This window comes from Leptonychotes weddellii, chromosome 5 (genome assembly GCF_054177405.1).
Source record: "Leptonychotes weddellii isolate Sample4059 chromosome 5, ASM5417740v2, whole genome shotgun sequence".
NCBI lineage: Eukaryota > Metazoa > Chordata > Mammalia > Carnivora > Phocidae > Leptonychotes > Leptonychotes weddellii.
The window spans coordinates 72,627,979-72,648,358 of record NC_138373.1 but is presented as its reverse complement, the minus strand read 5'-3'; the positions used below and the strand labels follow the sequence as shown (position 1 = coordinate 72,648,358).

Here is a 20,380-nt window from a genome sequence, read left to right as displayed (position 1 = left end):
CTGGCCCAAAGGGGACGCCCGCCATGCATCTGCTGCATGAATGATGCATGGGAGGGGGAAGTGAAGAGACACAGAGTGGAATGAACGCCAGATGTTGGGATGTTCCGGGCAAAGGGGGAGCTTTCCCAGGTTTGCCTTTCAGACATGTTGTGTTTCTGAATGGGGGCTACCCAGGGGTTCGGGTAAGCAGACAGCAGAAGCAGGGGACCAGAGAGTGAAGGGAGACAAGCAATGGAGAAAAGAAAGACACAGCTGTCACGGGGAAAGTGCTAGAGAAAAGGAGGAGGGGGCTGAGGGGTATAAATGAGACTGGAGTTCCTCACATCTTGAGGGAGGGACAGGAAGCAAACCCGGGGGCGGGGGGCAGTAGATGGCGCTCATGGTCGCACACCTGCAGCGCTGAGCATACACCCTGCCCCTCTCTCCCAAACTATCAGGAGCCTGTGGCACCCAGGTGGAGCCGGGGACTTACCCACGGGACAGCATCTCCCCAGAGGGACGGGGGGGTCACAGGCACAGGACCACAAGGAGTGCAGCTGTGCACAGCAGCCTGAACAGGTGAGGAGGAACGCTGGGAGCTCAGCGACTTCCTCCTTGATGCAGCCCGCCAGGCCACTGGCACCACGGCAGCGAGGCCCTGGTCTAATGATCCCTGGAGAAGGGACAGGTGGGAGGGGCTGGCCTCAGGCTGCCATGGCCACCAGCCTCTCCCGCCAGCCCAGCCCCACTGGGTAGTCCAGGGCCCGCCTGTCCTCGGCTCCTTCCCTTGGGAGGGGAGGAGCCACCTGGAGCTCCACCTGGAGCTGACAGAGCCGCTGGAGGGAGGGGGCGGGGTGGGGGCAAAGACCAGGAAGTAATCCTGGCCGAGGGAGCACCAGCCAATGGGGGACCTCCCAGCACACAGAAGCGAAGGGGCCTCCGAAAAAGCCCAGGAAGCCCCACTCCTCAGAGGAAGTGCCACCTGTGCAGGCCCGCCACCCCCTCTCCCCCCAGGGTATTGAGGGGCAAATCCATCCTACCACCCTGCCCCAGAGCAGGGTTGTAACCAGCAGGAACATAGGAAGGATCTGGACGGGGAGCTGAAGTGGCCTGGAATGGCGGAGGGAATCTGGGGCCAGGAGGCGGGGGTTGTCAGGGTCACAAAAGACTGACGCTGGGGCTAAGTCACAGGCACGTTTATTATCCTCCGGAACATTAAGGTCTTCCCTTCCTGGGCAGTGTCGCCCGGGAGGGCCGACCCTCAGGAGGCAGCCACACTGCCGCCAGAAGCAGGCCCGTGGGGAGGCAATGTCATGGGCGGCAGGAACAGCGCCTTCAGCTTCCCCGACAAGCTGGCAATCTCGGGATCCTGGGCTTCATAAGACTTGACCAAGCGGGCAAACTTCAGGACACCTGCAAGGGGAAATGGAGCATCAAGCCACACCAGGGGACAGGTGTGCCCCAGACATCAGGAGGGGGCAGCTTGGGCATGAGTCACTGGCTGTTCCCCCTCTGGTCAGGTAGCTGCCTACAAAACAAGGCACAAGCAGGCCTCTGCCCTGTGTGGTTTGGATCAACCATTTCCTGGTCTACGCCAGGCACAACTTGGATGGGATGCAGTGAATGAAATATCCCAAAGCAGTGTGCTGCTCGTGATCAGGTGAACCATTTTGGCTATTTGCCATCATGGCAAAGTATGAACATGCACAAGGTCCCAAGTCTATAACCGGAACACAGGAGAGCCATGGGCCAGCTGGGCTGATGGATTTGCACCCTTGGGGAACGCCATGATCTCATCAAGGAAACTGACCAGCCAGCCCTCCAACAGAGATTAGCTAAAACCCCCTGGAGGGGCGGCAGAAGCATACTGTCATGCAGACATCCCACTAGAAGCTATCAGAAGAGGGTTCGGTTCCAGCTCTGCTGTGACCTCAGGCACTCAGTTTACTGCTAGAGTCTGTTTCCTCATCTTAAAGTGGGGTAACAGTATAATTACTGGTAACTACAAAAAGCACTTAGGACTTCACCTGGCACAAGTTCAGAATAGACTCTTGGCTCTGACTGCCAATGCTGTTCGTCAGATTGTGGCTGCCTCCGTGTGGCAAGACAAGGGAGGACGGCTTAGGGACCCAATGGATCCAGCGCCCTCTCCCGGACCCGCGCCACCCCCGACCCCCGACCCCCGACCGACCCACCTTCCCCGTCGCAGCTGAAGCCATAGGCCTTGATAACCTCCTGCTGAATCTGCGTGGCCACAGGCAGCACGAATTGCAGCATTTTGCCCATGTCGTTGCACGCGTTGTCCCGAGCCTCGTCCATGCGCACGGCGTTCTCCGGGGCCGAGAACGCCTGGATTACCTCGGCCAGGACCACTGTGCGGCACACGCATCCCCGGGTAGGCGTCGGAGTATGGCCGGTGGGCGCAGCCGAGAACGCAGGGAAGAGGGCAGGGAATTAGTGGACTGAAGCCATAGTAACTCGATAAACTCGACCCAGATTCCCTCCCTCTAGGGGGCAAGGACCCCTCCTGGAGGAAAGAGAAAGATGGCACCCTGTGCCCCCATTTCCCGGCGGCGCAACCACACCCCTCGCTCTGTACCCTCCGCCCGCACCCCTCCTGCAGCAGGAAGCCCACCCGGTGGCTAGAATGCTGCTCACCCTTGGCTTGTTCGGCGCTCAGGGCCACCGGTTGGGCCGAGGCGGACGCCATAGGGTAACAAAAGCTGCACGTACAGCGAAGCCCAAGAAATGCTCAGGAAAAACGAGCTGCCTAATCCTAGGGTGCTCTCAAAACTGACGGGGGTGGAAGGGAAGCAGCATCAGACGCAGCCGGAAGCCGAGGAAACCTCTCGGCGTAGTGCAACGCGGCAGAGCCGCCGAAATATCTCAGGAGGGGGAAAGCCACTCACACGGACCACCCAACATTCGAAAAGTACTAATACAAAGAAAAACCATCACTATGGCTGACACACCTCTATTGTTAAAAACGAACTGTGGAAGGGGGGGGGGTCTTCCGGTAAAAACCGGAAAACCTGCTAGACAAATTCTAAAAGAGCTGTAACACTACAGAAAGTTGCCTGGAGAGAACATGGGGTATCCATGAACGCCACTATTGGTGAGGGTGAGCTCAGACTGGCGTTTTCTAATTCCTATTGATGTATAACCAACGGGGGACACTATAACTTTCAGAAGGAAAAACAGGGGGAAAAGAAACTTATTTATAGCATCCATTTCTAGAGTTTGTGAACATCTGATTCCGAGCCTATGCAAATGAACTCGAAGCTGATTGGCTGAGACGGCTGACCACGCCCCCCGGTTTTTGAGAACGAAGTGATTGGCGGCAATAAACCCCGAGAGCCAAGGAGGCTCTCGTGCTCTCCTAAAATGGCCTTGTGCCGGGTGTGCGCTCCAGCGTAACGCCCTCCAATTTCTCTTCTGTTCTAGATATTTGAAATGGTCGCCCACTCCCTCCTCAAACCATGGAGTACTTAGGACTCCTGAGTTCTAGTCGCTTTAACCCAATGAAACTATGCCCCTGCACCTCCGCTTCATAACCCTTTCTCAATCTATTCGACAGAAAGGATTCTGGACTCTGGTGGCTCCTAGCTGTGGGGCCAGTGGCAGAAAGGCCTCCAAAGCCTGAGTGGCTTCCTAGCCCTGACCCTGTCAAAGGCGTGCCCGTCCTCCCCCCACGCCGGCCTCCAGCGTCTGGACTTCCCCGCCTTGCGACGCAGGGAGGGACTAGCTCCGTAGTAGCCCTCCAGCGGAGCCACGGCTCCAGGGCCCTGGGCCCTTCCGAGAGCTCCTCCGCAACTCTCCAGGTCCCTACACCCACTTGTGTCCGGTTCCACAGCTTTCTCTCCAGGCACCGCTGAGTAGTTCCCACCCCCCACCCCCAACTCCGCCCCCAGAGCCCGCAAAGAACCAGTCACAGCCATCTTCCTGGGGAGTCGTGAGGATGTTTTTGTTTGGTTTTGGTTGGGATGTTTTTTAAAGAGCGTCATATAGATATTTATATATATAAATTATTAATGTGGGGGAGGGGCAAGGGGCATACATCGCAGAAGGGGCGCGCGCACAGGGACTGGGGGTGGGGGCGGGGGCAGCACACGATGCTACGCAAAACAGCCACATCTAACAGATGAAATAATCACACCAACGGGGGTGGGGGAGGGGCGGTGGCCACCGGGGGTTGGGCATGGGGGAGGAAGAAAGCAGGGGGACAAGAAAAAGGGACCTGGTCCAAGATACTGTGCGCTTTCTGCCCCCACCCCACCCCACCCCCGCCACCTCCCCACCTCTGCATACCACAGGAGCCTTGGCCTTCCGTCTGTCCCTTCCTCCCTCCCTCTGCCCAGCTGCTGAAACCCTGCAAAGGAGCGGCACCCCTCCCTCCTCAGCTCTGGGTGGAGGGCTGGGAGGGAGGCCTCCGAGGTCCAGATGCGGGGGCCACGGTGCGCTCTTGATGGCAGGTTCTACAGCGGCTTGTCGCTTTCCTTCTTCAGGTGACTGGTGGAGAGGGGATGCAGAGCAGAGACATGAGACTGAGGTCAACCCTGACCTGGCCCCTGTCAGAGGGTGGGGGGGTGGAGGAGAGGTCTCCCACACACACACCAGGAGCCCAACGCCCAGCGGTCTCCTGCCCGCACCCCGCCCCCCCGGCCTCGGGGGCCCTGTGCTACCTGTAGTAGTCCTCCTGGGCAGGCAGCGGCACACTGTGCAGGGGGTGATGCGCGTGCAGCCACTGTTGCTGTTCCAGGGCCAGGCGCTGCAGCTCGGCGGACTGTGCGTGCATGGCCTGCAGCTGGTGAGCTGCTGACATTGGGGCAGACAGGGAGGCTGGCAGGTCCCGGTAAGGAGCAGCTGTGGGCAGGAAGGGCAGGGGGCACATGACTGATGGAGTGCTGAGTACTTACTCTGGGCCAGGGGACAGCTAGCCACCTCACATTTGGAGGAAACTGAGACTAAAACACTTCGGGAAAAGCCAGTCCTGCAAGTTGCCAGCAGTGGAGAGGATTCAAACCTCCGCCTGGCACTAAACCTGTGCCTCTCTTGTGCAGGGCCTCGGCCCTCCTTCTCCTATTCCCAGCTCCTCTGGGTACTCCTCATCCCCACCCCCCCCAAGCCCAAATAGGTCAATCCCACCACCCAAACTCCTCTTTCCTGCCCTTCTCTCATGAGACCCTCCCCACCCCCACCTCTAGCCTTACCAAAGAGCTGGTGACGAAGAACTTCGTTCTCGTGCAGAGGGTGAGGAAGAAGGGGGTTGGGGAGGGTCCCAGCTGGGTAGGGGATCCGGGTAAGGTGAGACCCTGAGGCCAGGGGGTCAATGAGAGGGTGCACCGAGGCAGAAGCTAGAGGGTAGAGAAGAGGAAGGTGTCACCAAAAGGCAGGTTTGGAGAAAAACATGCATTTGGGTGAAGGGATCCAAGCCTGGGAAGGGGTGGACAATCAATCTAATGCAGGGAGACCCAGTGAGGAACAAGGAGGCGCAAAGGAAGAACTAGGGGCCTGGTGGGTGGCCAGGACAACAAGACCTTACTGGAGTAGGGACAAATGGATGACAGAGAACAGGAGATTACAGTTTGTCAAAGGGGTCTGAGGGAAAGGAAAGAGAGACATGGGCTGCTTAGAGGAGAAAGAGCAGGCTAGAAAGTTTAGGAAGTAAGCCAGGAAGAGGGAGAGGAGGTTAAGAGAGAGAAAGCACAAGGAAGCCTGGAATGACCATGACTGTAAGGCTAGATCAGGCAGTGTTCTAGACAATAATATGGCAAAAGGATAGTAAATAAAGCTCATTTGCACCTAAGGTACCCCCAGCCAAAGCTATAGGGCTCTTTCTGGAAGGCCACAGATCTAGAGATGGGGAAGAACACGAAACACCTCCAACTGGGAGGAGAGAAGATGGCAAGAAACGGTAACAGAGTTGAATCCAAAGGAGCAAGGAAACAGGTAAGTGAAGGGGGGTGGGGGGCACAGTCTGAGGGCAGAAAGGTAGCGTTCCCTCAAAGGTTTCCTCTAACACGAGTGGACTGCTAGACTCTGAAGAGGGGTGGGGTGTGGGTTATTACAGTCCCTGTGGCAAGGCTGGGGCATGAGGAGATGGGGGATGACAGGGAGGCAAAGATCAGGGGAGCAATCCCCGGAGACAGGCTCATGCCAGACTAGAGGAGGAAATCTTGGCCTGAGGAACAAAAGAGCCCAATCACTTGCCAGGGGTCAAGGTGGCCCCCAGGGACCAAGACAAAGAAGTAGGAGTCTCACCTGCATGGATGGCATCCTGCTGGTGGAGATGCAGGTGGGAGTGGATGTGGGAGTGCTGGTGGTGATGGGGGGTCACATTGAGCATCTGCAGCCGGGCCAGCGGGTCATTGCCCAGGGCTGCCACCCTTTCTGCATGCTGCCTCTCAGCTGCCAGTCGCTCCGCGTAGGACATATCAGGCCGCAGGGCTGGCCCAGCTGCCAGCGCTAGACGTTCTCTCTCCAGGGGCCCCAGACTCGGATGAAAGGGAAAAGGGTGCAGGCCAGGTGGGCCAGGCTGCAGAGCCAGGCCCCCATGTCGCGGGAAGGGATCCAGGCCCGGCCCAGGGACCCCGTGTAGGGGTTCCAGCTCACTGGGCTTCACCTCAAAGCCAGGCTTGAGGCGGTCACGGAGGTCTCGTTCACGGGCTTCCCGCTCCCTCTCCCGGGCTGCTGGGTCACTGCTGTACAAGGCCGGGACATTGTAACCCAGGAGCCCCGGGTCCACTGCCCCTAGGGGCACGTAGAACGGGTGGTTGCGATTGCCAGGAGACATGACGTGGGGCCGGGCATATTCACTGAGCGTGCGCAGGGCCGGAGTGTCAGGACCCAGGTAGGGGGGCACTGTAGCCACAGCGCTGCCCGGCTCAAATGGAGGGCGATGGGGCACCGGGCCAAGAGATGGGCACTCCACCGGCGCCCGGCCCTCCTGAGCCAGCTTCTGTGGGATACAGGGAGAAAGAGAGTCAAAAGGGCAGGTCTGGAAAAAGGCGGCTGGTCCCGAGCTGCTCGTTTGTCTCACCAGCTGAAGGCCAAAATGCCTCATCTTACTCGAATTTCCCTAACCCTTTCTCCTGGATGTTGGCTCTCCCTACCATCCACAGGCACTCGGATCTGAATTTGCCTTCCCCCAACCCAAGAATGCAAGGATTTCTCCCGCTGGAATCCTTCCGTCTCGATTTCCCGGGCTGCCGTGCTTCCTCCTCTCCGATAGGGGGCGCAATGACACCCACCCCACCACCCCCCACCCCCTGCCGCCCCGGCCCTCCCTGCGCGGCGCAGAGAGCCAGACAGGCGGGTGGGTGGCGCATGTGGTGACGCACTCACCACGCTGCGTTCCAGCTCGCGCTCCTTCTCGCGTTCCCGCTCCTTCTCGCGTTCCCGCTCGCGCTCGCGCTCCTTTTCTTCGCGCGCGCGCTGCTCGGCCTCGCGCCGCACCTTCTCCACCAGGTCGGCCCGCTTCTTGGCCAACTTGGAGCCCTCCAGCGGCACGAAGTACAGGTCGCTTCGCGCGCACGAGTTAAAGCCGCGGTCCAGGTGTTTGTTGAACCTGCCGGGCGCGAGGGCGGCGCGCGCTTAGCCCCTGCGAGCTGCCGGAGCGCCCCGCGGTGACCCTGCCCCCAGACCCGCCTGCGCAGACTGTGAGGGCGAGGCGAGGTTCTGGAGTACTTCAAAAAGCACCACGAGAACGCAAGGTTCCCTCTTGCGCCTGCACTGGTCTCTCCGTTACCCCCTCCGTCGTTCCCCATTGCAGGCCCAACCGCACCCCGCCCAGGGCGGCTCACCTGGCTGACTGGCTGGCATGGCTGGGCACGTCTACCACCTTGGGAGGGGGCGAGGGGCTACGGGCCGGGGGCACTGGGCTCTCGGGGGTCTCATACTCTTCAGCTGGCTCTTGCTTGATCTGCGTGGCGTTCAGGGGCGGCCCTGAGGCGGGGGCTGCAGGCGGTGGTGGCAGGGATGACAGGCCTGAGGGCCCGGCAGGTGGCAGGGGCCCTGGCCCCACAGTGGGCGAGCCCGGCTTGAAGGTCCCTGGGCCCGCGGGCGGCGAGGCGCCTCGGTAGCCGGGTGGGGTCCCTGTTCGGAAGGAGGGAGGCGACCCCGGCTTGTATCCCGGTGGGGTGGCTGTCTTGTAGGCCCCTGGGGACGGGGCTCTCTTTCCATACGGCGGGGGCCCAGGTGGGGAAGCTGTTTTGTAGCCTGCGGGCGAGGAAGCCACTGTGGCAATGACCGTGGAAAGCGTAGCCGAGGAAGTGGTGACCGGAGGCACCGGTGGGAACGGGTAGGGCGCTCCTTGGGGGCCCTGGGAAGGGGAGGGGTGTGAACATGGGTAGGATCCTTGAGAGGAAGAGGAGTTGGAAGAGGAGGAAGAGGCAGGAGGGCCGCTGGAGCCTGCTTGGCTGTAGGACACCTGGCTGTGAGGTGGGGGCAGGTGTGCTGGCCCTGGCGGGTAGGGCCTCAGAGACCCCAGAGAGGGAGACATGGTGTAAGGATGGGCATGGTGGGAGCTACTGCTCTCCAGGGGGTGGGGATATGCTCCAGGTGGAGGGGGCCCAGAGCTCCCATGATGCTGCTGCTGCTGGTGGTGATGGTGATGGGTCGGCGCTGGTGGGTGGCCTGTGGACTGGCCTCCAGTAGGAGGGAAGGGGCCTGGGTGGGCATTGCTGTTGGCTAAGAGACGGCCATAGGGCGGAGGTGGTGGGGGTCCCTGGCTCCACACAGCCTGGGATGGAAGGGAAGGCTGAGTATACTTGGGCGGTTGATTGGAGACAGACAGGCTTGTCGGGGGAGGGAAGGAGTGGGGATAACTAGGCAGTGCCTGGGAAGCTGGGTACTGGGAGGCAGAGGCAGAAGAACTGGAAGAGGAGGCTGCTGCAGAGCTACCAGCAGAGGATGAATACGGATACCTCATTGGAGGGGCTGGAGCAGAAGAGGAGGAAGCTGGTGGCAGAGGATGGGGTGAGGGAGCAAGAGTGGCGCCCTTCTCTGGGCCAGGAGGAAGTCCACCCATACCCTGCCCCATGGCATGGGGAGACGGCAGATGCCCAGGTAGTGGCTGGGCCCCCAGGCCAGGAGGAGAGGCTGAGGCATTGTTAAGGGGTCTCAGAGCAGGTGGGGGAGGCAGGTTTGGTGTCACATGGGGGAAGGTGGCTGGTGGTGGAGCAGAGGGTAGGTTTCCACCACCCACTGGAGTGTTAGGTGGCTTTGTTGGGGGAGCACCACCAGCCCCAGAGCTTGATATTGAAATGGGGGTGGTGGGTGGGGGATGCTGTTTACCCCCAGTAGGGGCCCCTACTGAAGAGGCAGCCCCTCCCCCCTTGGGACCCATTGGGGGTCCAGACAAAACTCCTCCACCAGTGCCCCCAGGGTAGAGCTGTGGATGAGGGGGAGGGGCCCCAGGAGGAGCCTGGAACATTCGAGATGTGGGGGGCTCCATGGGAGCATGATATCCAGTGGGTGTCACAGAAGGGTGGGGTTCAAAGCCAGGCTCTGGCTGTCGGGGGGTGCTGTCTGGCGGTGGAGGGGAGGGAGGAAAGAGTGGAGGTGGGTGGTAGGGGCGGGCTGGGCCCTGGGACAGGCCGGAAGATGAGTCGGAGTCATTCTCCACGCTTCCAGGGCTGTAGATGCTGGGAGACGTGCTTCGGTTATCCTGGTCAATATCCCTAGGGTCACTGCTGCCATCATCATTGAGGCTCCGACCATCTAAACTATCCAGATCGGAGGGAGACTGTGGCCGAGGGAGCTCCTGCTGCAGAAAAAGGAGGACCATTTTTTTCTCTTTTCTTTTTCCTTGCTTCCCCTACATTTGGGGCCTCCCTTGCACAAAATCCTTTTCCCCTCCCGCACACCACTGTACCATGTGATGAATACTCTTGCTCAAGCCCACCTCCCTGCCATGTGGGGGTTCCCCCTCTCTCCCCACATTCTCAGCGGCTCCCTAGCAGCCAGTCTTGTTTCCCTCCCTGGAAAACTCCATTCCTTCCTCAAGTGTCCATCTCAAGCACCTTCTCCCCATCCACAGCTAAACCCAAATCCCTGTCTTCCACCAGCTCACATCCACCCCTCCCATCTCCTTTTACCCCATTAACTACATGTGCCAGAAACCCTTGGTTCTTAAAAAGACCACTCCTGCATTTTCCTTATGATTTATTTGTTCCTTCCACTAAGACCTCTCACCTTTAACCTCCTCCCCAGCCCCTTCATGAAAACCAGGATGTGGAAAAGGAGAGGCTTAGAATCCCCCACACTCCCAGTCCCCTCTGGCCCTGTGTGGTCATCTAGTGGTCTGGCTACAGCCCTAAAGATCTGACATATTATAGACAGGACTCCTTTAATAAGCACCAGGATATGACTTTTTGCTCATATCCCAGGCGAGATTAAAGTAGGAATTGTGAATGAAAGGAAGTTTTTGGGTAAGAGTGGTCAGAAAATGGGTCAGGACAGCTGCTAGGGTCTCCCACCTCAGTTTTGGTCTTTTTTGGTGCATTGGTCTCCTCACTTTCACTCTCTGAGATCTCCTCACTCCGGCCCTGCTTGCTGACCTTTGGGGTGGAGGCTTCCTCTACGCGGGCCTTCTGTTAGAGAGAAAAGAGAAAATTCCTGTCTTCTACTTCCCAAGCCTCCACTGTTACCCTCCGCCAGACAGGAAGTTCCCCCACAACACACAGACATACACCCTCAGCCCCAGTGCCTGGGCATCCTGTGGGAGGACCTGAGGACAGAATACCTTGGCCGTCTGCCTAGACTTCTCGGCTTTGCCATCACTGCTGGATGTGCTGACCCCTCCAGGGGAGGCCCGGCCCCTCGATCTCAGTTCTTCCCGGGGCCCAGGGGCCTCTTTCTTCCGTCCACTCCTCATTGACATCTGAGGGAGAAGGAAGGAAGCAGGTAATATAAGGGGTTTTTTTTCACACAGCACCTAACCTTATGGTGTGCCTTATTTCTGTTCTTCCTCTCCAGGCCCTCACCCCTAGTTTCTCTGCCCCTCATCTTTCATGTTTCTCATCTCAGCTATTACTCACTGAGTCTTTATTCTGTCGTGTCTTCATTCTTCAGGCTGTGGAGACCCCATTCTCCTCTGCCTGGGCAGCTGAATACAGAAACTTCTCTGCTTCACCCCAAGTTCCCCACAGCTGTGGTCTGGGAAGCAGGAAGCAGGATCTCCAAGTTTCCAGTGCAGGCACCTGGAACTTGCAGAATCTGTTTTCAGTGAAGCCTGTTAGGAAAGACCATCAGAGTCTCCAAATGGGGGAATAGCGTCTGAAGGGGATACCACTGTGCTTATCCAGGGGTTAAGTAAGCGGCCCAGCCCTAGGCCTTTGGGCCAAGAAGCACGAGCTGCATAAGACATTGCTGGCTGGCCCCACGGGCAGCCCCCGCTATCTATAGGTGAAGGAGCCTCTGCTTGCAACATCATCTCTTTCATCTCTGGAGAAGGCAGAAAATTCAGATGTACCTATGAGCTCACATTATTTACCCTTCACAATACCTAGGAAATACCTGTGTGTCCATGAGTTCCACCAGAGCCTTACCAGGGAGCATAAAGAAATGTAGCTGAGGTATTAAGTAATTTATTGAGTGTGGTCTCCCTTACATCCAATTTCATTGAATCCTTACAACCTACCCTGCAGAGTAGGTATGTATTCTTATTTCCATTATATAGGTGGGGAAACTGAGGCTCAAAGATTGAGATTGTGACTTGCCCAACTTCGTGTGATGAATACACAGTGACCACACCAGAATCAAACCCACGTCTCCCTGACTTCAAAGCCCATGCTATTTCTTCTAGACTTTGCTACAGTCTCATCAGAAGCTGGTGGGGAGAATTCTCAGAAGGCCTAGATCAGTCCGAGATAGGAAAAGAATCTCTTCACATCAGAGTAGGTGGGAGAAGAACGTCCCATGCTGTAACACAAATGCACACAATCCTACCAATCCCAAGCCCAAACCTGGGTAGCCCCCAAGTGCAGAACTTCATTTTTGAGAGCCCCATAGAGGCCCCCTCTCCAGTGCCTGGGTTCCCTAAGGCTAGAAAGTCAGGACTTTCACTTTGAAAGTCAGGACTTTCACTTTACCAACCAAATCAGTGAGTATTAGTGAGCACATAACACAAAGTTACACATTTCTGAGCCCTCACTTGGCTTAGACAGAGACACGCACCTCAGGGCCTGTCTATATCTGTATCTATATCCATAGTCAGCTATTTTCATTTGCACTGGTTTGTATTTCTTGCTAAGTGTCACGTCTCTCCAGATTACTGACCATGAGATCTTCTGCGAGCAAAAACGGTATCTTCCCACTGTTTTCTTCCTTTCTGTATCTCCCACTGATGTCACGTATATATGCGTGCTCTGTTCTGTCCTTGTCATTGACCTGTAAGCCCACTCACTTCAGTAGGTCTTTTTGAATAAAATGCTGCTGGCTTTGGTGGGAACAGGGTAAACTTAGCCACCTATTCTGAGGTAGGAGGCCTGGCTACGTAAATGGCATTTCCACAGTCGACAGCATGTTTTTCCCAAAGAATACAGAGTAATTATTTCTCACTCATCTCCACTGAACCCTACTGAGACAGGCGGTGAAGAGTGAACCTGACCTTTCCAGGAAACTTAAATAATAATTTACTTAGAGTCACAAAGAGCTGAGACACAGCTCCAGGTCTTCTGAACTTAGAACCAATGCTCTGCGCAGCAAATCAGCCATTTTTCTTCAACCTCAACTATTACCACATTTTGGAATTGTTGTGTAGATGGGTTTTAAAACATTGTCAACCCTCCCCAACTCCAAAGAACAAAATCCAATATAACGGAAGGGGGAAACAATCTCAACGAAAGCACAGCAAAGATGACTATTTGTGACTGGTGTGTCTTTGCCAGCCCCCGTAGAGAAGAGTGCCCATGTCTCATCCCAATCTCAGAATCCGTCCACCAAGTCAGTTAGAGTGAGGAGATCCAAAAGGTCAGAGAAATGCATGAATGGAACTGAAAAACACAGCAATCAGTATGCCCCTCTCCCTCCCCCTCCCGCAACTGTTTTAACCAGCTGAAATCTGATCAAATTATCAGTGAGTAGCTTTGAAGGAGAAAAGCAGTCATAAAAGCATAGGTAATCCTGGGAGAAAGGAGTGGCAAGGGGGAGAGGAGTTAGGGTTGGGCTGTACATACGTTTCTGAACTCGGAGCATGTTTTAGCATCAACAAGGTGAGCTATGCTCCATCTTGCCCTAATAGCCAGTCACTGCAACTAATACTGCTAGAGCACCTACTGTGTATCTGGCAACACACTAAGCACATTCCCCTTCACAGCCTTACTGCAAAAGAAAAAGGACAAAAGACCAGAATGGGGCGATGCAAAAGTGAAAAACAGGGAAAGAGTCTCTAAGAACAGGAAAAGAAGGGAGAAATATGAGGAGGACGTCAGAGGGAATACACAATCGAGGCACAAGGCTTTCTGGGAAAGGCTTGCAGGGTGAATTTCAGAATCGCAGCCCAGCCCCCATCGTCATTCCAGACCTGCCAGACTAACCAACCAGTCCAAAGTGACTCCTAGATAACAATGCAGCCCAGGCCAGCAGATAACAATGCACCAGTCTAAGCCTTCTGAGAATCCCGGGTTGTCAGAGGAGCCTCAGAAATCATCTTATCTATAACCCCTTCATCTTACAACGAAGCCGAGACTCAAAGAGAAGTGACTGGCCCAAGGCCACAATTAGAGGTACAGGCAGGACTAGACCCAGGTATCCTGGCTTCTGTTCCAGAGTATTTCCACAGCCTTCTCCCCTGGGCCGCCCTCACGAGGGATGGGCTTGTTGGAGAGCCCAGCTACTCCCACAAGGTCAGGGAAATAGAAGGTCGAAGGTTAGCTGAGGGAAGGGGTCACTGTCGCTATAGACTGGGAAAGAGGGAAAGGGAGACTCAGGAAGGGAGACTCAAGCTTAAGAAAATGGAAGAATATTAGTGCAAAGAAGCAAAAGGACTACCATATACAAAAAGTTCCTAATAATAAGGGAGGTAGAGGCCAGAAAGAACTGCCAAAAGATGGTGTAACCTGAACAGGAACATTTCCATGCTCTCTCAGGCCTAGGGGGAGAAACTTGGAGCAACATCTATGACCTGCAAATAACATGTCTACCTGTTCCAACAGACTGCTGGATGGAAGGCGGGTGGAACCCCTGGGGAACCTCCTATCCACCAGCAGCACCAGAAACACCTTTCAGAACCCAGCCAAGAGTCCCAAGGACATAGCCAAAGGCTGAGGTCCAATCAAGATTCTGAACCCCCACCTATAGGACATCCCACTGGATCATTGCTATGGCAACAAAATGGTAGAACCTGCCCCTCAAGAGTCTATCCCAGGAGTCCATCTGCCAGCCACTCCCCCTCCAGTTGCCAAAGCAACTCCTACCCTCCTCCAGCACTCTCAGGGAAGGGAGCTTGAGAGTACCTACCCCCGTGGAAATAAGCCCATGCACAAAGGGAAATCTTTGAGCCCAAAACAGAAATGAAGATATAACCCCCCCTCCACAGAAACCGCAGCTAGAGGGGCAGCAGGGTGCTCTAGGGATTTGAGGGAGGAGGTCACAACTTGCCTGGAGTGCCTATACGATCTTCCAATTCTCTCCTCCTCTTCCACCCTCCCAGAAGCCCTTTCTCCCTAACTCTCCCTTCAATGTTCCCATCTTCCTCCTCAGTAGTTTTAGGGAGACCACTCTTCGGCCCCAGTGTGCCCCTCTCCAAGAAGTAACTATGGCTGGGATTGAAAAAACAAGGCCAGAGGTGGCCCGAAGTAGGCGAAAGACAATCGAGTCACAAAGGCAGCCACTTCCCACTTCCACCCTGTAACACCTCTGGTTCTTCTTCTCAAAGGTGGACCTCTCCTTGGCCTTTTAGAGCCTCCCTTTCCCCAGGTTCCATTCTCCCTCATCAGCCTACAATCCCTCTCCTTCCACCTACCACACCCCTTCCCCATTTCCCACTTCCCTTCTAAACCTCGCACCCCCGACCCCGAGTTCTGAAACCCGGGCTCTGGGCCTTTTCCTGGAGCCCTAATGCCCCACCTCGCTGCCATATCTCCATTCCTTTTTTGCCTTCGTCCGAAGCCCCCTCGCGAGCAGCCCCCCTTTTCTTCTGCCAGCCCTCCACCTCGGGGCTCCGCTTTTGGTCCCGGGGTCCTGGCTACCCTCTTGCCCCATCAGCCCTCCTTCTGAGACCCTCCCACCTCCCTCCACCTTCCCGATCCTCCGGGTGCCCTGGCCCCCATCCCTCCTCCGGGGCCGGCCCCACCCCCGGAACCCCCCCACCCCCAGCCTCAGGCCGGGGCAGAGCCCGCAGTAGGGGTACCGGATCGGGAAAATAACAAATGGAGGCGGCGGCGGCGGGAGGGGGAACTGGGAGGGGTGGGGGTGGGGAGCCGCGGGGCCAGAACCCGGGCGGGCCCGAGGCCCCGGGCGGCAGCAGATCTTACCTGGTCCTAGCTCTGGACGGCTGGCTGGCTCCGAGCGGGATTCGGGGCTCCGGAGCCTCCGGGGGGCGGCGGCGGCCGCTCCCCCGCCCCCCTCTCCTCTTCCCGGCTTCAGTCGCCGCCGCGACGGCGGCGGCGGCGGCCCCGACCCCCCCGGAGGGCGGCCCCCATCCCCCCTCTTTTCCCCCCAACCTGGCCCCGATCGCCCGCCTGCCCCCGGAGCAGATCCCGATCCCCGCTCGCGTTCAGCCCCTCCCCAGGCCCGCCACCTCCCCCCGGCCGCCGGGAATGCCCGAGCCGCGCCGCCCGCCCCCGCCGCGCCGCTCGCCCCCGCGGCCCGGCCGGCCCTCCGCGCGGCTCTGACCCGCCGGCTCCCGCCCGCCGCCCGCGCCCGCCCCGCGCAGCCCGCACTCGCGCGATCCCCGGCCCCCTAGGCGGCCTCCGCCCGCGGCCCCCGCCCCTTCCCGGGCGGTCGTCCCCCCTCGCCCCCTCCTAGCCCTCTTGGAGGCCAGCGGTTCCCCCCTAAATGGGTCCCGGCCCGAGGCCCCGGCCCGACGCCGGGCTGCGGGCGGGCTGGGCGGCGCGTCCGGCGACTCGCACAGGAAAGCGGACGGCGAAGGGAGGGAGCTTGGGAGAGGGGGATGGGAGAAGGGAGGAAGAGGGAGAAGGAGGGAGCGCGGAGGAACGGAGGAGAGAGGGGCCAGGAGGGAGACGCGAGGGAGGGAGCGCGAGGCAAGCTGCGAGGGGGGAGGGAGGGGGATCCGGAGAGGGGGAGGCGCTGTGCGAGTTGGCCGAGGCCGGCCGAGGGGGCTGGGGCGCGGGGAGGGGTTCGCCGAGGCGGAATGTGGGGAACCGGAGAGGGCTAGGTAGGAGGGGCTGCCGGTTGTAAGGGCAGAGAAGGGGGAGACTGGAGAAGTTTGGGGGCAGGGGGATCTGAGGCAGAGAGGAAGTGGGAGGTTGTGAGTGTGTGGCAGAGACTGGTCTAATGGGGGTACATTGCGAAAATGGAGCTACGTGGGGGCTTTGGGGGCAGTGAGGTATGTGACAGGGAGGGGTGACTAAAGCTTAGGGTGACAGCGTCTGTGGCAGACACGTAGCGGGAGAGGTGGGGGCGATGATGAGGGAGAAGGGGATGGAAGCGTGGGGTCATGGGGAGGGGAAGAAACTGAAAAGATGTAGACATATATATGTGGATGGGGTTTCTGGATGAGAGTAGTTTGGAGGTGATTGGTGTTGGGAAAAGAATAGGGAACATAAGAATTGGGGGGGGGGTGATGATGGAAACCTGGAGAGAGTCCAGAGATGTCAGCATGGAGAAAAGGGGAAAGGTGAGGAACCTTAAGAAGGGATTAAGGAGGTGGGGCCAGAGGCATATTCTAGGAGACCTGGGGTGCTGGGTGGGAAAGGAGTGAGGAGACACGGGATGGCTGGATTCTGGAGGTGGGGGGCTTCCAAGAGAACTGAGGAGGGTTTAGACAAAGGTGGATAGAATGGGGTGGGGGCGGCGGGGGAAGTGGGTAAATAAGATTGGAAGGAAATGTAAGATAAACAAGGCCTTTGGTGGCAGTATGGAGGAGGGACGTCAGAGATGGGAAAGACAAGAGTGGAGATGGGAAGGGAAAGCAGTAGAAGGAAATGATGTAAGTGGGAGAGGGCAAGCCCCCGTGTAGGGAAGGGATTAATTTATAGGAGTGGGACACCATCTTCAGGCCCTTCTGTCTGGTGGTGTCTCCATTTTCCTTCTCAAACCTGTTTGAAGTCATCACAGACAGTACTCTGGGCCACAGGGAAGGGGTCCGGTGGGGATTAGGCTCAAGGTAGAGCCAAATCCCTAGGTGCCCTAGTTCCCCAATCCCAATCCTTCTACTATGGAGTCGATCCCCACCCTACCCCCAGACCACAGGTTCTTCCTTCAACCCTCCCCACTCTCCAGGAAGCCAGATTGTCAGCCAGCCAGCCATTTCCAGTCTTCAGCCTGAAGCCAGCACCCCCACCAGTCCACCACCATTGTCTTCTTCTGGGCTGTCTCCCTGGCCCCACACCAAGCAGCAACATCTCCCAGGACAAAGGACACCAAGACACTGGGTGATTTTTGGCAGCTGAGATTGGGAAGGCCAGAGAATGGGAGGGAGGCAGGCTGGGAAACTGGAAGAGCTGGAGCTGGAGCCTGGATTGGGAGCCCTTACTTAGCTCTCCAGATTGAGGGTGGGAGTAGGGCATGTTGGGGCCAAGCCAGCTAGAGGCCAAGGATGGTCCCTGAATGGCAGGATCCCACCCAGGCTTCTGGGAAAGAAGGAGGTTGGATTTGTGGCAACTAAGTGGGTTTTGCTTCATTATTTTCTTGGGCCAGGCTCAACCAAGTTCTGGGACTACCCAAAAGCTCTAACAGATTCTAAAGCACTGGAGAACCTGAGCAAGAAGGCTTCCTTGGCCTAGCAATGAATCACCACTCTTTGTAGCCTCTGAATTGGTTGGCCACACACTTTTCTACCCCATGCCCACCTTTTTTATCCCTAGGGGCCCTCCAGAGACCTGGTCAGCTCCCTGTCCCCCTCTCCCTGGTGATCCCTGCCCTCCCTTCCTCAGTGCCCTAGAATGGCCCCTGCTCCTCCTCCCCACCCCCCCACTCCCCCACCCCTGCAACTTTGTTCCAAGACTCCTCCTCCTCACTCCCCATTGCATTTCCTCTCCTTCTGCACTTCTCAGTTCAGTCTCCCACTGGGGCCCCGGGCCCAGGCCCTTCCCAGCTCCCTTCTAGGCTGAGCTGCTCTCTTTGTTTTTTAACCACTGAGGGATGGGCTAGGATGGTGACATCCCTGAACCTAAAAGAAAAATTTAACCATAGGTAGGAACAGAAGATAAGGAGAGTCAGAGAAGCCAGGGCCTACCCCCTCCAGTTCCTCCCCGACCTGAGGACCAGGCTCACCATTCGGCTTTGGGGTGCATCACACACACACACCCCACCATCCCACACCCCAGCTCCCTTTATGGCCCAGCCCCCCACAACCCACTGGTCTCCAGGCAACGGCACAAAGAGAAAGTGGAGAGAGGGGCCTGGGAGGCCCAGAGAGAGCTAGCTGTAACCCAATCCAACCCAGTACCTGGGGGGCAGGGGGGTGGGGGTGGGCATGGCTGCCAGAGAAGGCCACCCAGCAAGGAGGGAGGAAAGGGCAGAGGTTAGGAAATGTGGCTCCAACCAAAACAGTCTTGGTCAGTCCAGGAGTTGGGAGAAGAAAGATGGCTATCGTGGACCCCAGAGAAAACTGAGAGGCCCAGAGAAAAGCACAGTGTGCCCCAAGGGGAATGGAAAGGGGTGCCAGGAGACAGGAGAGAAGGGAAAGATGAGATGCCCACACTGAAATTAAGAGGCATAGAGGAGCGGGGGCAAGAAGCTCTTTGAACTGAAAATGGCTGAAGTGTCAGTGACACAGGAAGAGCAGAGAAATGAGTCCTGCCCATACAGGATGCAAATCCTCTTCTAGTCCTGGAGCTGGGCAGGGTGGCAGAGAGCCCAGGACCAGAACTCAGAGTAGAAACGGTTGAGGAGGCCCACAGAGGGGACAAACTTGAAATTCCTCCCATCCTGCCCCTAGCTCGGGGTGAGTCTGGTGTCCCGCGGAACCTTGCTTCCCTCTAGTGGCCACAGCTCCCCATGTGTAGCCCCTACCTGCTGGGCTCTGCTCTGTATCCCAGCCCTATGAGAGAGGGTCCCCCCCGGTGGGGGGTGGTTCTTGGGCCCCCACGTCAAAGTCAGTCGGGGCTCCACTGGAGCTGAAGAGTGATGGTGGGTCTCCAGCCGCACACGGGGGCCCTACTTGCAGGCCAACCCAGCACTTGTGGTTCCGACTCTCCAGTTTTCCTGGAAGACTCTGTTTCCTCAGACCCTAATCTATGTGCCCTGGTTCCACGCTTTGCTCCCTGGTTCCCCATCTCGTAGGAGGGGATGCCCACGCAGTGCTGCTACAGCCCAGAACGGCCAAGACAGTGTTGGGGAGAGGCCTAGATGGGGGCTGCTCCAGTTCACAGCTTTATCCCCTCTTTGCTCAAGGCCCTACGGGAATCTGAGAACCCTTTGAAACCCCTCTTCCTAAAAATGCACACACACAAAATCTTTGACTCTTCTAGGAATTCTCAGACTCCAGGCTGAGGTCCTGGGGCCAGGCTTGCTGCTGAGAAGGCAGGGGCAACAGGGTCCCCCACCTGGCCAGGGAGGGGTAGGCAATGCCATCGTCTTAGCCATACTTGCTCAGCTTCTTCCTCTTTTTGTGTTCTCCCCAGCTCTGCTATCCAGGTTCACCAACTTCCTGGTGCTCCATCTTCTCTCCCCTCACACGGACTACAGTAAGACTCCTCAGACACAACAACGCACTGTGATTCAGACTTTAATGGTGGTGCTCATTTCCACGCCACAGAGGGGGTGGCAAGGGTGGAACCCGGCACAGGGGAGTGAGCCATTGCTCTGGTGCAGCTGGAGGAGGAACAGGGGAGCCGGGGGCTGAGGAGAGAGTTAGGGGGAAGCGTCCCCAGGGAACACAGCCCCGCCTCTGGACTGAGCGGCTTCGGTTAAGGGCTGGTAGACGCAAGGGGGCCGATGGGCAAGGCCCTTTTCTGTCACCCTTCCCGTTCCAGCAAGAGCTCCCAGCCCCAGGCCATCTCCGATCTCCGGCCACGTCACACACACACACACACACACACACACTCACTTCCGGTCAGGCCAGGTTTACACTCCGGAGTTATGGAGAAATGATGAATTAATTAAGAGGAATGAACAATAAATAACTGAATAAATAACCCACTAAAGGCCCGGGCCAGGCACGCGCACGCAGCCGGCACGCCCTCCACCTTGGGGCGCCGCTCGTGCGCAACACGGAAAACAGACGCACGGCCCCCCGGACACGCCTCGCCAACCAACCCTGATGCACCTGTCC

At 57.6% G+C, this 20,380-nt stretch overlaps 2 protein-coding genes, 1 long non-coding RNA gene and 1 other non-coding gene across 7 annotated transcripts; 1 reads left to right on the top strand and 3 right to left on the bottom strand.

The window, feature by feature from the left end:
• Nucleotides 1-1,160: 1,160 nt before the first annotated feature.
• Nucleotides 1,161-3,048, bottom strand: C5H12orf57 (chromosome 5 C12orf57 homolog). Of its 3 annotated transcripts, none has more exons than XM_081821134.1 (3): nt 2,952-3,048; nt 2,175-2,351; nt 1,161-1,392 (listed from the first exon to the last, which is right to left on the bottom strand). In XM_081821134.1, exons 2-3 carry the CDS (start codon nt 2,296-2,298, stop codon nt 1,241-1,243), a joined length of 276 nt encoding a protein of 91 aa, XP_081677260.1. In that variant the 5' UTR covers nt 2,299-2,351; nt 2,952-3,048; the 3' UTR covers nt 1,161-1,240. The 3 variants fall into 3 exon arrangements, with proteins under 3 accessions (XP_081677260.1, XP_081677259.1, XP_006737923.1); XM_081821133.1 differs by lacking the exon at nt 2,952-3,048 and adding an exon at nt 2,713-2,945; XM_006737860.3 differs by lacking the exon at nt 2,952-3,048 and adding an exon at nt 2,638-2,944.
• On the bottom strand, nt 2,984-3,045 carry LOC115942538 (U7 small nuclear RNA). The gene has a single exon (XR_004077164.1). It is a non-coding gene; the product is annotated as a U7 small nuclear RNA (small nuclear RNA).
• Nucleotides 3,049-3,918: 870 nt separating the features above from the next.
• On the bottom strand, nt 3,919-15,633 carry ATN1 (atrophin 1). Of its 2 annotated transcripts, none has more exons than XM_031033021.2 (10): nt 15,456-15,633; nt 11,019-11,212; nt 10,724-10,861; nt 10,458-10,571; nt 7,782-9,742; nt 7,324-7,546; nt 6,241-6,937; nt 5,190-5,333; nt 4,662-4,842; nt 3,919-4,488 (listed from the first exon to the last, which is right to left on the bottom strand). In XM_031033021.2, exons 2-10 carry the CDS (start codon nt 11,043-11,045, stop codon nt 4,455-4,457), a joined length of 3,519 nt encoding a protein of 1,172 aa, XP_030888881.1. In that variant the 5' UTR covers nt 11,046-11,212; nt 15,456-15,633; the 3' UTR covers nt 3,919-4,454. The 2 variants fall into 2 exon arrangements, with proteins under 2 accessions (XP_030888881.1, XP_030888880.1); XM_031033020.2 differs by having other exon boundaries at nt 7,782-9,745; nt 15,456-15,630.
• A 192-nt stretch (nt 15,634-15,825) lies between these two features.
• LOC115942537 (uncharacterized) lies at nt 15,826-19,838 on the top strand. The gene is made up of 3 exons (XR_004077163.2): nt 15,826-16,780; nt 17,386-17,537; nt 19,731-19,838. It is a non-coding gene; the product is annotated as an uncharacterized LOC115942537 (long non-coding RNA).
• The last annotated feature ends 542 nt before the right edge of the window (nt 19,839-20,380 follow it).

Bases quoted from the DNA above. Each gene is read 5' to 3' on its own strand.
- C5H12orf57 (XM_006737860.3), bottom strand. From the start codon at position 2,689: ATGGCGTCCGCCTCGGCCCAACCGGTGGCCCTGAGCGCCGAACAAGCC. The intron at 2,352-2,637 runs GTGAGCAGCATT...TGTGCCGCACAG, and splicing joins GAGCGCCGAACAAGCCAAGG to TGGTCCTGGCCGAGGTAATC. The intron at 1,393-2,174 runs GTGGGTCGGTCG...TTCCCCTTGCAG, and splicing joins CTTCAGCTGCGACGGGGAAG to GTGTCCTGAAGTTTGCCCGC.
- ATN1 (XM_031033020.2), bottom strand. From the start codon at position 11,045: ATGAAGACACGACAGAATAAAGACTCA. The intron at 5,334-6,240 runs GTGAGACTCCTA...TCTACCCTCTAG, and splicing joins GCAGGATGCCATCCATGCAG to CTTCTGCCTCGGTGCACCCT. The intron at 4,489-4,661 runs GTAGCACAGGGC...CCTCTCCACCAG, and splicing joins GCCCAGGAGGACTACTACAG to TCACCTGAAGAAGGAAAGCG.